This window comes from Marmota monax, unplaced genomic scaffold (assembly GCF_021218885.2).
Source record: "Marmota monax isolate L192 unplaced genomic scaffold, Marmota_monax_Labrador192_F-V1.1 WCK01_AAM20220418_F8-fsc00133, whole genome shotgun sequence".
Taxonomy (NCBI): domain Eukaryota; kingdom Metazoa; phylum Chordata; class Mammalia; order Rodentia; family Sciuridae; genus Marmota; species Marmota monax.
The window spans coordinates 4,279,217-4,292,819 of NW_026694821.1; the positions used below are offsets into that span (position 1 = coordinate 4,279,217).

The 13,603-nt window shown below is 38.8% G+C and overlaps 1 protein-coding gene across 5 annotated transcripts in view; it reads right to left on the reverse strand.

The window, feature by feature from the left end:
- Nucleotides 1-6,982: 6,982 nt before the first annotated feature.
- Pde1c (phosphodiesterase 1C) overlaps nucleotides 6,983-13,603 on the reverse strand; it is a 601,507-nt gene continuing 594,886 nt past the window's right edge. For 4 of the 5 annotated variants that reach the window (XM_058573161.1, XM_046426003.2, XM_046426004.2 and 1 more), the window contains one exon: nucleotides 6,983-9,299. In XM_058573161.1, the coding sequence (XP_058429144.1) occupies nucleotides 9,130-9,299 (170 nt within the window). In that variant the 3' untranslated portion in view covers nucleotides 6,983-9,129. The remainder of the gene's footprint in view (nucleotides 9,300-13,603) is intronic. The other variant, XM_058573164.1, reaches the window with a different exon arrangement.

Genomic DNA, 13,603 nt, shown 5'->3' on the forward strand with positions numbered 1-13,603 from the left:
AGAGGGAAGACAACTGGGAAGTTGAATGTTTAGCTTTGTCAGCTTCTCAGCAAGAGACAGGCAAGGGGCAAGACCTTAGAAATGGAGGTCGAGTCAGTAAGTCAGCATATTAGTGATAATAAATATAACTGAGTGGTGCTTTGGCCATTTTTTATTCCCATATATAAAATTCCATGGATATTGTCTTTAATTTTTTTTTAAATTTCTTGTGGTTGTAGATGGACAGAATGCCTTTATTTTATTTGTTTATTTTATGTGGTGCTAAGGATCAAACTTGGTACCTCACATGTGCTAGGCAAGTGCTCTACCACTGAGCTTAAGCCCCAGGCTGATAATGTCTTTTATTTAGAGTTCTGTCTTTATTATATTTACTATGATATCTATAGTTTGTCTCCCCACTGTATTTTCTTCATTCGTTAAGATTTCTTCATTTATATTTTTAACAGTCGGACTATTCAAGACCCAGGCCCTGTGTTTGATAGAGGAACAAGCCTATACAGAAAAGGATGGTCCCCACAGCCTGCCTGCCCATCTGAAATCTAAGGTTCAGTGAGCTCGAAACCACCCTGGTGAAAGACACCTGGAACTCCTGTTGCCGCAGGACGGTAGGGGGCAGTGCAGGCCAAGAAGTGACAGATCCAGTCGCGTTAGGGCTGCAACTGCATCCTGTCAAATTAAAAAAGCAAGCATGACTTTTTAAGTTTGTGTCTGACCCAAGTCCTTGAGCCACCAAATCATTGTGTCTTCAACCTCATTCCCAGAAATGAGGGAGACGTGGTGCCCTTCGTGGGCCGCCCATTGTGTTTACTTGTTAACCGGCAAATTCACCTCAGGGGGAGGCTGTTGACTGCAAACACAACTGTGTTGTCTCACACAACATCACCAAGGCATTGTCAGCCTACATCAGGAAATAATGTGGCCGAGGTTCTGGATTGCTAGGGAGGCTCCACAGGAAAGTTGTTGGGGGTGCAGAATGTTCTAGACAGACTATGGGCTTTTAAGGGTGAGTTCAGAGGGCTGGAGCTCTATTCTTTTCTGTTCTAGGAATTTTGAGTCTTGAAAATGTAAAGCAGAGATACATGAGGAAACATTAGCATTTTGTGAAGAAAAAAATGACATGTCAATCCTTAACATATGTTCATTTTTAAATTAAGATTTAGACATAGAAAAAGATGTTCTATCAGCAAACCTAGCATTAAGAGAAAGGCAACACTTGTTTCTCTTCTCATCCAGGGATATTAACTGGTTTTAAGACAATGAAAACGCCAGTGGATTAGAATCGGTGGCTTGAAGCTCTGTGCTGGGAAGACTTCTGAGGCTCTCTCTGGGCTTGGTGAGAGCAGTGAGCGATGGCGGGCCCTCAGTCAGCAGTGAGGACAGGTAATGTGTTTTCTGCTTACTTGCACATTTCCTGTCCCTGTCTTACTCCCATTTGGTACCATCCCCACCCATGATATTTTTGAGGATGTGTTTTATATAAAACATGATATTGATCACTAGAGAGGAAACAAATAGGAAAAGGGGATGGGATGATCTCTGCTCTCAGGAAATGGTCTTACAGTAGAGGATTAAGATCTATGTACTTGGAGGTGGAATGACTTGAGTGTCCTAAGGAGTAAAATGGACCAAAGTATCACTTTTACCTGAAGAAATTGGAGCCCTGAGAAGGTGAAATCGGGCCTTGAAGCCTAACTAAGACTCGCACAGGCAGAAAGCCCATAGAAGGAACTTTTTAAAAATGGAGTCATGTAAACAAAAATGAGGAGACCTGGTTCAGTTAAGACCTGGCTCAACCTTTCACTCAGGCAGAGAGTGAAAACCTTGCTCAAAGTGGTAGGTGTCACTTCATGAGGAATGTTGTCTTCCAGAAAAGGAACAATTAATATGTTCCTTACATATTTATTCACTAAGCAGAATTCCCCACACCTATATGGCTTATAATGTTTGAATTCAAGTGTTTGGGCATTCATTTGATCTCTGTGCTGAGTGTGGTGGGGGAAGATGGGGCAGAAAAGAATCTGTGCAAGGCATCAGCATTACTCAGACCTCTCAACTCCTCAGTGTTTGTGGACAAGTGCTGGGTCTCAATCTGTGAGAAGCCCACTGAGTGAGATGGCAGTGGGCAAATTTCTCCAATAGGAAGAACACACATGCTGGCAAACTTGTTATTCATGTTGCTCTTGATAAAGCCTCCACCACTGGTCATCGAAAGTGGGTTTTTGGATGGGAATAGAGGAGCACACCTGTAATCCCAGCAGCTGGGGAGACTGAGGAAGGAGGATCGTGAATTCAAAGCCAGCCTCAGCAACTTAGCAAGGCCCTAAGCAACTTCGTGAGAATCTGTCTCTAAATAAAATGTTTTTTAAAAAAGGGTTGGGGATGTGGCTTATTGGTTAAGTGCCTCTGGGTTCATTCTCTGGTATAAAAAAAAAGAAAGAAAGAAAGAAGGAAAGAAAGAGTGTTTTCTGCTTCCAGGAGGAGCCTGACATGGAAGGAAATATCATCTCTTGCAAAAGAAGTCCCTAAGGAAGGAATTTAGAACCGTTAGCAGAATCCCAGAGAAAAATCTGTGACAAATGACAAATGTAAATTCTGATTTGAAGAAACAGACAAGATCAATGACCTTGAGAAATCATAAGTAGGAAAATGGTGGTAGCAATAACAGAAACCTAAACACCAGGAAGAGGACAGTATGGGAACTGTGAAGGAATCTGAGAATGAGACTTACAGAATAAAAATCTAAATGCATAAGACCCAGGGCCTTAGAGCTAGGCTTGCTCTGAGTGTGAACACACTCAGAGGAAGAAGTTTAACCATCAGATGGGAATGCAGATGTAGGATTGAGAGTGATGGGGACATATAGAGTTTTACACATTTAGCAGTCAAGCTGATGGAGTTGGTGAATAAAATCCTGAGAAAAGATACAGTTTGTGAGAAGAAATTTGCAAAAGAGAAATAAGCTGATGGTATGATCTTGGGGAAAGTCCTATGAGTAAGAGAAATGGTGGACGCCAATAAAGCAGAGAAGAAAAAATAAGAGATAAATCAGGAGAGGGCAGTGCTCACAGGCAAACGGGGTGGCTTTCTAAATGAGATGATGTGGCCAACCTTGTTTAAAGCTTTGGAAGGCTCGATGGGAATGGTGGGCCTGTGAAAACATGATGTTTTAGCAATTTGGGTATCTATCTACTAAATGGTTATATTGATTTTATTGCTGATTTTCTATAAAAATAAAAAATAAGCATATTGGTCAGTAGAAAAGGGAAATGTTTCAGAGGTGGAAAGTGGTTTTAAGGAGGAGAAGAAACATGGTTTCCTCTGAGAAGTCAGGGAAGAGATGGTACGGAGTCAGATGTCCACAGAGCTGGGACACAGAGTAAGTACGTAGTGCTTGTCCCCACATGGACTGGGTTTCTTCAGGCCTGGTGGAGGAAATAGGAGAAAGGATTTAAGGGGTTGAGGAAAGAGCCATCTATTTGGATTCTTGATGAGAGGTGAGGACAATTCATTCAATGAGCAATGGTCTGTGGAAGACTGAGGAACAGTTGTGAGTGTTGTGGTACTCAGTTGTAGCGGCTTCTCCTAGCAAGACCATCCTCCCTTAGTATCCATAGGGGATTGCTTCCATGACCCCCCAAAGACACCAAAATCCATGAATGCTCAAGTCTCTTATATAAAATGCATCGTATTTGCATATAATTTATATACACCCTTCCATATATTTTAAATCATTTCTAGATTCCTTTAAATGCCTAATACAATATGAATTCTATGTAAATAGGTGTTGTATTGCTTAGGGAATAATAAAGGAAATAAAAGTCTGCTTGTTCAATACAGATGCATTTCTTTCTCTGTGTATTTTTGATCCACAGTTGATCGAATCAAAGAATGTGGATCCCAGGAATATGGAGGTCCAACTGTAGTTCATGACATGGTTTCAAAATAAAGGCCACAATCCTGGTCTAAGATGGGGAGAGAAAATAACACTTCGTGTGTGGGGAAGGATCCTGCTGTTATTGCTGGTCCTGAATCTGTGTTGGAATGACATGAGCATGGTTGAACTCTGGGAGACTCACAATGAAGGTGAGTAGGTTAAACAAAGACGTAGGTGCACATGGAGAATTTGGAGAAGCAACATGGTATACAGAAAAAATAAGTAGCAGTGTGATTGAAAGTCCTCCACTGAATTCCACTTTGTAAAAATGTAAGCCATTTGAGTCTCAATTTACTAATCATTAGTAAGGACAATAAGTCTTCTCACACAGGCTTACTTAAAAGAATTAAGTATATTAACATATATAAAATAGCTAGAACCTGGTATTAAATGAAAATATTAAATGAATTTTATTTTTTATCTTTATTTTTTTTTAATTTTTTATTGTTGGTTGTTCAAAACATTACATAGTTCTTGATATATCATATTTCACACTTTGATTCAAGTGGGTTATGAACTCCCATTTTTACCCCGTATACAGATTGCAGAATCATATCAGTTACACATCCATTGATTTACATGTTATTAAATGAATTTTAAAATCTATTGTGCTAGAGCAGTGTTCTATAATTTCAAGTTTTTAGTCTCTTTAATTGGACATATTTCTCTTTTTTATTTGTTTACTGTTCTTTTATCTTTGGGTTTTAAAGTTTAGAATCTTCCTTTATACAGGAAATCATAAGAGTTGCTGCTAAAAGGGTAATGATCATAAGTGAGCTGTTTCCATAGTGGCTGGTTTCCCAGGTGAGGTACTTCCGTAGGCTCAGATCTACTGAACATCTTATTTCAAGTATGCCAAAGAAAGCATGCCTTGGAGGATCCATGGGGAATTCAAGTTGAAGGTTAATGGGTGCATGCAAGTCAGGAGAGTATTCTGTAGTTATTATTCCTTGTTATTCCCCCAAAGCAGCTTTTCATGTCCTCTGAATATAACAAAAGTATAATTAATGCTCCTAAGTCTCCCATATCAGTCTTAACAACAATGCTTGTCATCAGCAATCCCACTTTATCTTTGATACTGTGTGGCTTCTCTTGCCTCAGCTAGCTTTGCTGCGGCCAACTCATGGTTACATCCAAGACCCAGCAAGGAAGCCAGTGCATTACCCCATCACACCCCATCACCCCCATCCCTAGGGCAACCTTACTTCTAACATTTGACTGATTTCAAATAAATCAACATGTTGGCCCAATAGGATTTTTTAATTGGAAATGAATAAAGATAATGTAACTGATCAAGTGCAGTTGGCAGCCAATGGAAAAACAAACTCTTATAGACAAGGAGTGACCTTTTCTCTATCTTAGGAATAGCATTTTGGATGGAAATCCTAGATTTAAAAAATAGTGGATATCAACCACCCCACCCCACCCTTTTTCTATCCTGTGCAGAAACTTGAAATAACCTTGGGAGCACTGGAGAGCTTTTTCTATTTCAGAAGCTCAGCAAATGTGCACATGATAAGGCTTGATCAGATTGTGGCAGCAAGAGAAGAAAATCAGTGTTCCCAGAGCACCTATAAGTCGCTGTCACTGCCCTAACCTTATGCAGTTGGTATCATAACTAGATGAAAAAAGAAAGAAACAACCAGATCTCCTGCAGATTCTTCTGGTCAGAGGGTGGGGGTCAGAGAAGGAGAGACCTATTTACAGTGTTTTTTTCTTACAAGGACTGGTCTTATCTAAGAATTGGATTATGTTGAAAAGAAAAACTGCCACTGTGAAGCTTTGAGTTCTTTGAGCTTTTATAAAGGGACCCAAAGTAAATGCCACGTATTGGCAGAGTGATTTCACACACTCTGAAAATGCCCACATCTGAGGGGTGTATGGGGTAAGAAGCAGACTGCTCTGTGCAGTCCCAGGAATGCAAATCATTGTAGAGGAGGAAAGGTGGTGGTAGAAGAAATCCAAGAGATAGAAGTTTTCCTGTGCTTAAGAAAGCCACAGTCATGGAGAAAGCTTCACAAAGGAAGGCCAGCTGATATTGTGTTGTTGTTATTGTGGTCTGGGTTTTAATTGAAGTAATGGCTTTCACCATGCAATCACCCAAAGTCTTCAGAAGAATCTTCTCTGTGCAGCTAGAACACTTGTCAGGGTGGAACTTTGGAATAACAAAGCAATTGAGTATGGGGGATGGATAGAGTGAACAGGAACAGAATGAAAGATAGGCATTGTAGAAAGCAAGAAGCAGGAAGTTGGTCAGGTATTCAGAGGAAGAGGGACGTGAGAGCAAGAGGAAGCCAAAACACAGAGGCCCAAGACTCCAGGGTGTGGGGACACAGGTGAAGGGGACTTTGGGGGGAGGGCATTGGGTTTTCTACTGAGTGTAGGAATGCATTGAAGACTCTAGTGCAAGGTGATGTAGAAATGGGTACCTTAGGAGTAGCCAGATGGGTAATGCACAGCTAAATTATCAATGCCCTTTAACTGAGATCAAAAACTATCTACCTGATTCATACAACTAGTAGGGGACATTGCTCTCTAACTTAAAAGCCTAATTTCTTTTTACTACACTCCACTCTCTCTCTAAGAAATAATAGCCAGTGTGTATTGAGTCTTTACTATAAGACTCAAGCTGAGTCGGGTATTACTAATATCCTCATTTTATAGCTGAGGAAACGATAGTTGACTGAGATTATGTAATTCAGTGAAACTCCCTGAATAACTGAACTACAGCCCCAGTCTCAGAGTCCCAATTCTTAAACCCTAGCTGTATAACTCATTCAGGAATGATAGAAAGTCAGTTGTTACACAGGTGTTCTCCTATTGTCTGGTCCTATTACATGGGTTATTCATATTAACAATTTATTGAGTATGCAGGGAGGAGGAAATTATTACCAAAAAATGTACAATTAAGAAGCAAATTGAAAAGGATAAGTTTTACTATTCACCTTGACAAGATATTCAGGGCTGAATAGTGCCAAACATGGAGGAAATCTAACTTTTTTTCAAATGAATTCCAGAGCAGAAAAAGATGACTCACAAACAAGAATATCCTTTAAAATCATCTTTTTATTCACTATAAGAATATAATCTGCATGTCTATACAATCCATCATGCAAAAATCATGGTAGGCATTTTACAAGCATTGCAGACTCTCAACATCTGTATGTTTGCCCAACTAAAATATTAACAAAGGTTGAAAAACAACATCTTAGGAGAAAGGAATGCAGAAGGAACCAACTCTCTTCCTCAGCCACATGACTTCCAACTTCAAGAAGAACAGCCGAGAAAGCACAGCCACACTGAAATCTGAAACCTGAGTCCAAAGGGACTGAGAGATATGGAGCATCACCAAGGATGCCTCCTCTTTGGGTAGCCAAAGAGCTCTGCACAGCCAGCACTAAAGCATCTGTAGACAAACAGGTAGGAATTAACCTAATACAGGTGGAAGAGACACCATCAGCCTGCAAAAGGGTCTTCTTACCCACACACCAGGCAGGGAGCTGAGAATTACAATCGCCTCCCTTAATGAAAAGTCACAGTGATTTTTCTGCTTGTACAGCAATTAAATTTCCCCGAAACACCATTAGAAAGCACATTATAAATAAATTGCTCAATAGCATGATGGTCACTAAACTCTGGAGCTTGCTCAACTTGGATAGCTGCAGTTTATTGGAAATGAATTGTGGGTGAGGACAGGACAAAGTGACACTAAACCCTTGACAATCAAGTCCTGCAGGTTGTGGCTGTGGAGGACTGCTCCTTCTTTGTGGGACTGTCCTGGAGCATTTGTCCCGCCTATGGAATGCTCTTAGCTACTTCTTTTGTGCAAATATTACCAACCAGTTTTAGAGATAGCAATCTGAAACCTACAACATTGTTCATTAATCTCCATCACAAAATGCAGAGTGTGTATTATGATTCTCATTTTCTAGTTAAGCAAACTGAAGCTTTTTAAAAAATGCAATTAGACCAGGGATCTGAAATAAGAGGCAGAACAGAATGGAAATCTCATCAACAGCAAACCTAGATTTGTCTGTTGAAGCAGGCCATTTCTGAGGGAGCAAAAGTTAACTGTGGTCTTCAACCTTTCCTTGCCATTTCTGTGATTTTATTCCCAAAGTAAAAACTCTAGGGAAAAACACAGAAAAGCTAAAAATGCCACCTTGAAGAAAGGTGAGTTATAAAGGCCCCTATTCCACCAGTAGCTCTGGGAGCAACTGGGGTCCCAAAGGCCTTCATAATGTGGTTTATTAGGAAGGAATCTTCAGACTCAAGGAGAAAACTATGGAAATAAGAAATTAAAGCTACATTCACCATTTTACACCTACCTGTCTCAGGACTACAAAACCAAACTGACATCTCTAGTGGTAAATCTCAAATATGAAGTCTTTAAGGCCTGGGAATGCCACTGATTTCTAGTGTTTTCTACTGTGGTATAGATAGATGATTTTTTTTAAAGGAGCCAAATGCATCCACTGAAAAGTCTCAAATCCTTGAAAAAAACACTGAGACTACTGGGCATGAGACATGTGGTCAGAAATCAGAAAGACCTTTTTATTATTATTATTTTTAACCTGGATCTATTTTGTAAAGTCTGAATTCCAAAATATGCATGAACACAACAATTCATGGGTCTTTTTCCTCTAAGATTATTACGTTCAGAACCAAAACTTTTGTTTTGAGAGCAGTTTACTTTGAAATTTACATGTTGACTTGAAGCTTACATGTAAATATTTCAATTTTAAATAAAAATATTTAAAATTGAAAAAGGCATTTTAGAAATGCATTTCTTAAGTATGAAGAATATTAAGCCAGTATATTTATTGAGGCAAGTCAACTCTTAGAGATGAAAACAGTGGTAGGGGGAGGAATTTCATCCCCCCGCACCCCATGAACAGGAGGTTATCATTCCATTGGTCCAACTTAGACTTTGAAAGACCCAAACAATAAAAACCACACATAACAACCTGCTTACTAGTTTGTTGCTACATCTGGATTGATCCCACATCTAATGATTGAGGAGTCTACTGGAGAATGAAAGTGCAAACAGCTTCATTTTGCCTTGTTGGAGTCATCCTTCACAGAGCCAGCCCCAACGACTGCCACGGGTCTGGGAGGCCTGTCCTGCTGTGGCCGGTGAGGGCAGAGAAGCAGACACGTGGCCCTTCTTCACTCCCTCTCCTCTTCTTCTTGACCTACTTTCTGTTCCAATTATGTGAGATGTTCTGAATCTTTTTCATTTTGATCCTTTGATCCAGCATCTTGTATCTTGCAGGATGCTCATCAGTTTTCTTTGGAACTGAGGGTGCGTAGGAACTGGACGCATAAGCAGGGCGTTTAAAATGGCGCAAAGGAGGCTTGATGACTGGAGGCCATGGAAAGGAAGACAGATAGTCATTAACCTCAACCGTGACATGGCAGGACCTAAATATTGGGGCAACTTTCCTTTTGACTTTTCTTTTTAACCTTTAAGAAAAGAAACAGTTGTATTCTTATGGAACTTATTGAATATAGATGAATAAGCACATTATCAACTTGATCATTGGCTTGAAGTACATAAAGGTAGGAAATTCCTAGAGAGAGATAGTGATGACCCTATACATAAAGGTTCCCTGACAATGAATGGATGAGGTTAAGGATATGAGAGGGCACACTGAGATCACTATTGGGAATAGCACAACAAACACTGTGAGCAGAATCCTACCATAGACAGCATGTAATATTGCATATAAGCTTTTAGGGTTGCAAAGTCAGTCCCAAAGTACTACTTATAAGTTCCTCATTAAGAAAATATTTGCAAAATGCAAATAAAGGTCATACACACACACACACACACACACACACACACCCCTTAAAGCTCCACCAAAGGAAACAACTCAGTTTAAACAGGGGCAAAAGATCAGAATAGAATTCTCACCAAAGAAGATAAAATAAACAAATAAACAAATAAACACAGGAAAGGATGCTCAACAAATTTGTCACCAAGGAATTGTAAATTAAAAATACAATGATATTCTACTACATATCTACATAAAGCTAAAATTCAAAAAGTTGACAATATCAATTGTTTGCAAGGATCTAGAGCAACAAGGACCCTCTTCCTCCTGGAGATGCAAAATGGTACAGCCACTTTGAAAGACTGACAGTTTCTTATGAAGCTAGACATAGTCTTATGTGACACAACAATTGTGCTCCCAGGAGTTTACCCAATTGACTAAAAATTGTCCACCATAAAAACCGGCATATGAAGTTTTGTAAAAACTTTATTCACAAGTGCCCCAACCCGGAAACAACCAAAATCTCCTTCAGTAGGTGAATGGATAAAGAAATTATAAACATTCATATAATGGAATCTTACTGAATGATAAAAAGAAACACATTATCAAACCACACAAAGGCATGAATGAATTTTAAATGCACATTGCTAAGTGAAAGAAGTCATTCTGAAAAAGCAATCTACCAGATAATCCCATTTATGTGAAGTTCATGAAAGGACAAAACTATAGAGATGTTAAGATTAGAGACTTCCAGGGGATCAGAGGAAGGATTGAACAGTTGAAATAGAGGGTTTTTAGGGGCATTAAAACTATTACATATGATATCCTAGTGATAGGTACATGACATACATATTTGTCAAAACTCATAGAATTTTATAGAACAAGGAGAGATTTTATTTTTTTTAAATAAAAGCTATTTAGTAAGTTCTGAGAATGCCAGAATGGAATTCAAAATGTAACAAAACAATCTGAATGTGTTGCAAATGCAGGAAACAGTCTCACTGTAGAGGGTGGAAGACAAAATGCTTACCAAAGTAAATTTTGATATGAGCAGAATCTGTAAAACCACAGAGGAGATAAGCTGTACACCTGCACTGTGTTTGTTGATAAAGGTGCTTCCCACATAGGTATAGGTGAACAATTCTAATGCCACTCTGCATGTGTATGGAATTGAACAATTATGTCAGTGGAGAGCAGATGGTAAGAACTATTGGTTTAGTTTAAACTATTGGTTTATAGATGGGCAACAAGGAGGCTAGAATGATACATGTACTATTGGATTAGACTTGAAGACATGAATGTGACCTCATTTAGCTTAATAGTGTCATAAACATATCTATAGAAATATGTACTCACGTGGGTTAGTACAGACATTTTCTTCCTGTATCATTTTAAAAGTCCTAGAAGAAATGATGTAGCTACAGACCTAGAAACATCAGTAGCAATGAACATGCCGGTCACATAGATCTTGATTTCTAACATCATTCTCCAGTAAAAGGAACCAGAGCGCCTTGCAAAAATTAGTTCTAGTCCCTTCTAGGATTAGAACAAAAACTATCAAAGATAGACTGGGAGAATGTTTAGACCCATAAAATTAAAAGGCACTCAAGACCAAACAAACCATGGTGGACAAAAAAAAAAGAGTTCTAAATGAAAATCTACAAAATTGTACAAGTCAAAATAATTTGAGCACCAAAATAGGTAAGGCAGTATCAGATTGTAAACCAAAGTATAAAATAAACATCCATAAGTTTTTACTGACATAAATGATTGGATAAATAAATAATTTTGAGAGAACAGACAAATCTTTTAGGCAGATTTTCAAATAAATTATGTGGATATACTACCCACAATGAGAGGACCCCTTAGTGTGGGAAGGGCATTGTTATATCCTCCTAAAGAACATGGTCTAGAAAGGGGACAAAGGAGCAGTTTTTTAGTGGAAAAATCCAATAAATACGACCCCTTCAGGAGACTGAGGTTGACATCAATAGGAAAAAGCGATGTTGGTAGTATGCATCTTTGGACTTATGAAATGGAAATTAATATTTTGTGATGAAAATGGAACTTTACCTCTGTGGTCTTCCTCCTGAAAATACATAATCCCATTTTAATAATGAGAAAATGTCAGGTCAATCCCAACCGAGGGATATTCCACAAAATACCTGACTGGTATTCCTCAAGCAGTCAAGGTCATAAAAAAGGAGAAGTTTGAGAAACTGTCCAAGCCAAGAGGAGCCTAGGGAGACATGATGACTAAATGTAATATGTTATCCTGGACAAGATTTCAGAACATGAAAAAAAGACACAGGTAACAACTAGGGAAATGTGAATAAAGTATGCACTTCAGAAAATAATAATAGAAGAGGTAATACTAGTAAAATAATATATATCATCTAACCTACAGTTCTATCAACAGAAGAAGGTAAAGTACTGATTGATTCTTTCCTCCCAGCACCTTTAGTCTCCTATCACCCTTTCCCATATCTGCTCAAAAGTGTTTGGTCAGTGAATAAAGGTTAAAAAAAAAAAAAAAACTATCAAACTATCATTAAAGAACAAGTGGAGCTGGCACTGAGCCACCGCCCCCAAAACCAGCTCTCCCTGGAGCCACTGAACTCTCACCTGGAAAGCCAGCAAAGGAGACAGAGAGACACAGGTGGGTCAGCTTGAAGGGTAAGGCTGGGTACACATCTGTGAAATTACAGAGGCTGCCTTTGTAAAACACCAGCTCTGCATATCTCTGCCAATAATAGGAACAGGCTTAGTGCTTATGATGAAGCAGAAAATTAGACACAACTTAAATATTCAATCATAGGGAATTAAGTTCTGGTATATTCTTAAAACATACTACTGTGACATCATGGAAAGATGACATAGAAGTCTACTAACAAAAATAGATGTTCAGGTAATACTGTAATGGAAAAGAAAACAATGTATACAATCTAATCTAATTACTGTAAAATATATGAATATGTGTGCCCAGGAAAATTTGAAAGAACAGCCATTTACATCATAGCAGTGGTTATCTCTGAGTAGCCTAAACATGCTATTTCATTAGGTTTGTTTATTGTGGCTTATCCTTTCTGATTTTTCCATGGTGGCCGGGTTTTAGTGATATAGCTTTTTAAAAAAGAAATACACTATTAAAATTTATCCTATAGAATCAGGAATCACAACGATTGTACAAAATCATACCTAATGGGAAATCAGTAAAACTGAGTTCACTGTGGGCTTTTGCACTAGGTAGCTGAGAACCCATAGCTGAGTGAGCTTTTTTGCATTCTACAGATTCATTGATTTCTTAGAGCACCTACTGTATGCTGCTGATGTAACAGTGAACAAAAGACAGAAATCCCTGCCCTCATGGAGAGCACCCTCTGAAACTTTTTAGCTGGTTTGCAGAAGAAAAATGTGCCCAGGTTTAAGTGCTCATTAATGCCAACATTGCCTTTTGAGTTATCCTAATGTTGTAAAGATTGTCAGCAAAGGGTCCTATTGTGACAAAATAATATAAATTCTTCCATAATAATATAGAAGAACATAGTTATTTTTGAGATCTTAAAGTGTATAATTTTGTTTCTTAGGGTAAACAGCACCAAACACTATGAGAACAAATATAAAAACTGTCTTGCTACCCTGGAGAATGGATCAGAGATAGGAGAGGGTTTCAGATCAAGAGCAAATGGTTGGAAAGGTCTGGGCTAGCTGATTTATCACCCTTCCAGTCACCAGTCCCTCTCCACTTCATTCTATTTTTGCAGCTCAGCGTGAACCCAGCCAAAGTATTATTGAATTTCCCACTTCTCAGCGGGAAGAAACATTCACCATTTGCTGGAATTCTGATTGTCAGAACAAAAACTCCTTACCACTGGAGTGGCTGCAAATAGAG